Source organism: Hippopotamus amphibius, chromosome X (assembly GCF_030028045.1).
Source record: "Hippopotamus amphibius kiboko isolate mHipAmp2 chromosome X, mHipAmp2.hap2, whole genome shotgun sequence".
Classification (NCBI taxonomy): Eukaryota; Metazoa; Chordata; class Mammalia; order Artiodactyla; family Hippopotamidae; genus Hippopotamus; species Hippopotamus amphibius.
The window spans coordinates 24,427,025-24,428,920 of NC_080203.1; the positions used below are offsets into that span (position 1 = coordinate 24,427,025).

Consider the following 1,896-nt stretch of genomic DNA (forward strand, 5'->3'; position numbering starts at 1 on the left):
GACAACAATTGTTGCCTCGGCTACATTATTACATAGTGAGCAGTCATCACTGAAATTGCCTTAGCAGGCCCTGTGCTGCTTGTAGAGGGACAAGATTCATGGCTTGAGGATGGGGTTAGGGGACAGCCTGCTAGTGCTGCTTTAGTGACAACCTGAGAACTTTGGAATCCTGTGGCTGTTAAACTTCCAGAGGCACCTATTATCTCACAAAGTGGCCGCGTTCTTTCTTTCTTTTGGCAAAGGTGAGAAGAGCATGCTGCAGACATGTTTAACCCATGTGCATTAGATACTCCAGCTGTAATTTTTGACAGTGGATCGGGACTCTGCAAAGTAGGTATGTCTGGAGAGACTGGACCCCATCATGTCATCAGTTCTGTCGTGGGGCATCCTAAATTCAACATGGCTTTACCGGAAGCCAATCAGAAAAATTACTTTGTGGGAGAAAAAGCCCTGTTCAAGTATGAAGCCTTGCATTTGCACTACCCCATTGAACGTGGACTGGTAACAAGATGGGATGACATGGAGAAACTCTGGAAGTATCTTTTTGAGTGGGAGCTGGGAGTAAAACCCTGTGAACAACCTGTGCTCATGATTGAGCCCTCCTTGAATCCAAGGGAGACTCGAGAGAAGACAACAGAAGTGATGTTTGAGACCTTCAATGTGCCTGCCTTCTACCTGTCCAACCACGCGGTTGTAGCACTCTATGCCTCTGCCTCTGTCACAGGCCTAGTCGTGGACAGTGGTGATGGGATCACTTGCACTGTCCCCGTCTTTGAGGGTTACTCCCTTCCTCATGCTGTCACCAAACTCTATGTGGCAGGGAGGGACATCACAGAGCACCTCACCCGACTCATCCTAGCTAGTGGGTGTAATTACCCTTGCATACTCAACAAGGCCTTAGTGGATGACATAAAAGAGACACTGTGCTATGTGGCCTTAGAGCCAGAGAAAGAACTTTGTAAGAAGCCAGAGGAAGTCCTGAGAGAATACAAACTACCAGATGGAAACGTCATCCACCTTGGGGACCAGCTGTATCAAGTACCTGAGATTCTTTTTGCACCTGACCAGCTGGGTGTCCACAACCCAGGACTATCAAAAATGGTCTGCAGCAGCATTATGAAGTGTGACACCGACATCCAGAAAAATCTTTTTGCGGAAATTGTGCTGTCTGGGGGCACCACTCTCTTCCCTGGGCTTGAGGAGAGACTTATGAAAGAACTGGAACAGCTGGCCTTCAGAGGAACTCCCATCAAGATCACCGCTTCTCCTGATAGATGTTTCTCTGCGTGGATAGGTGCTTCCATTGTGACCTCTCTGAGCAGTTTCAAGCAGATGTGGATCACTTCTGCGGATTTCATGGAGTTTGGGACATGTGTCATCCAAAGAAGATGCTTCTAAAGGATTCAGAACCCAGGGGACAGCTTGAATTGTCAGATCACAGGAGCACTGGTGGAAGGTGACATTTTCCCTTGGGCTTCAGCATGTATTCAATAAAAGTGATATGGCATTTTGGGTTTCACTTCATTTTTGGTAGCATCAGAGTAATTTTTGATCCAGGTAGTGAATCTTTTTAAGTGATTCTAGTCCACCCTTCCTATTCCAGGGACATATTTTTCTCCTGATAAATCCTTGGCTTATGTGTTATGGCTGTGTCAAGTTGCAGGGTTTGTAGTAAAAGCAGGTCCCTGAGCCCCATGCCTAGAAGCTTGATTCAGTAGGGTCCCTAGAATCTTTATTTTAATCAAGTGTATTTGATATTTTTGATAGATCTAGTGTGAAGGAGAGACAGAACAACCAGGGAAAATGTGGGGAGGGAGGGGAATTAGGTAGAAGAAGGAATGCTACCCATGTCTTAAGGCTCAACTGACCCTTTCAGTCAACTGGTTCTTAGCACAA

At 46.3% G+C, this 1,896-nt stretch overlaps 1 protein-coding gene across 1 annotated transcript; it reads left to right on the plus strand.

The window, feature by feature from the left end:
• Positions 1–264: 264 nt before the first annotated feature.
• Positions 265–1,398, plus strand: LOC130842423 (actin-related protein T1-like). The gene has a single exon (XM_057719080.1). The coding sequence runs from the start codon at positions 265–267 to the stop codon at positions 1,396–1,398; it is 1,134 nt and encodes a 377-aa protein (XP_057575063.1).
• The last annotated feature ends 498 nt before the right edge of the window (positions 1,399–1,896 follow it).

Bases quoted from the DNA above. Each gene is read 5' to 3' on its own strand.
- LOC130842423 (XM_057719080.1), top strand. From the start codon at position 265: ATGTTTAACCCATGTGCATTAGATACTCCAGCTGTAATTTTTGACAGT.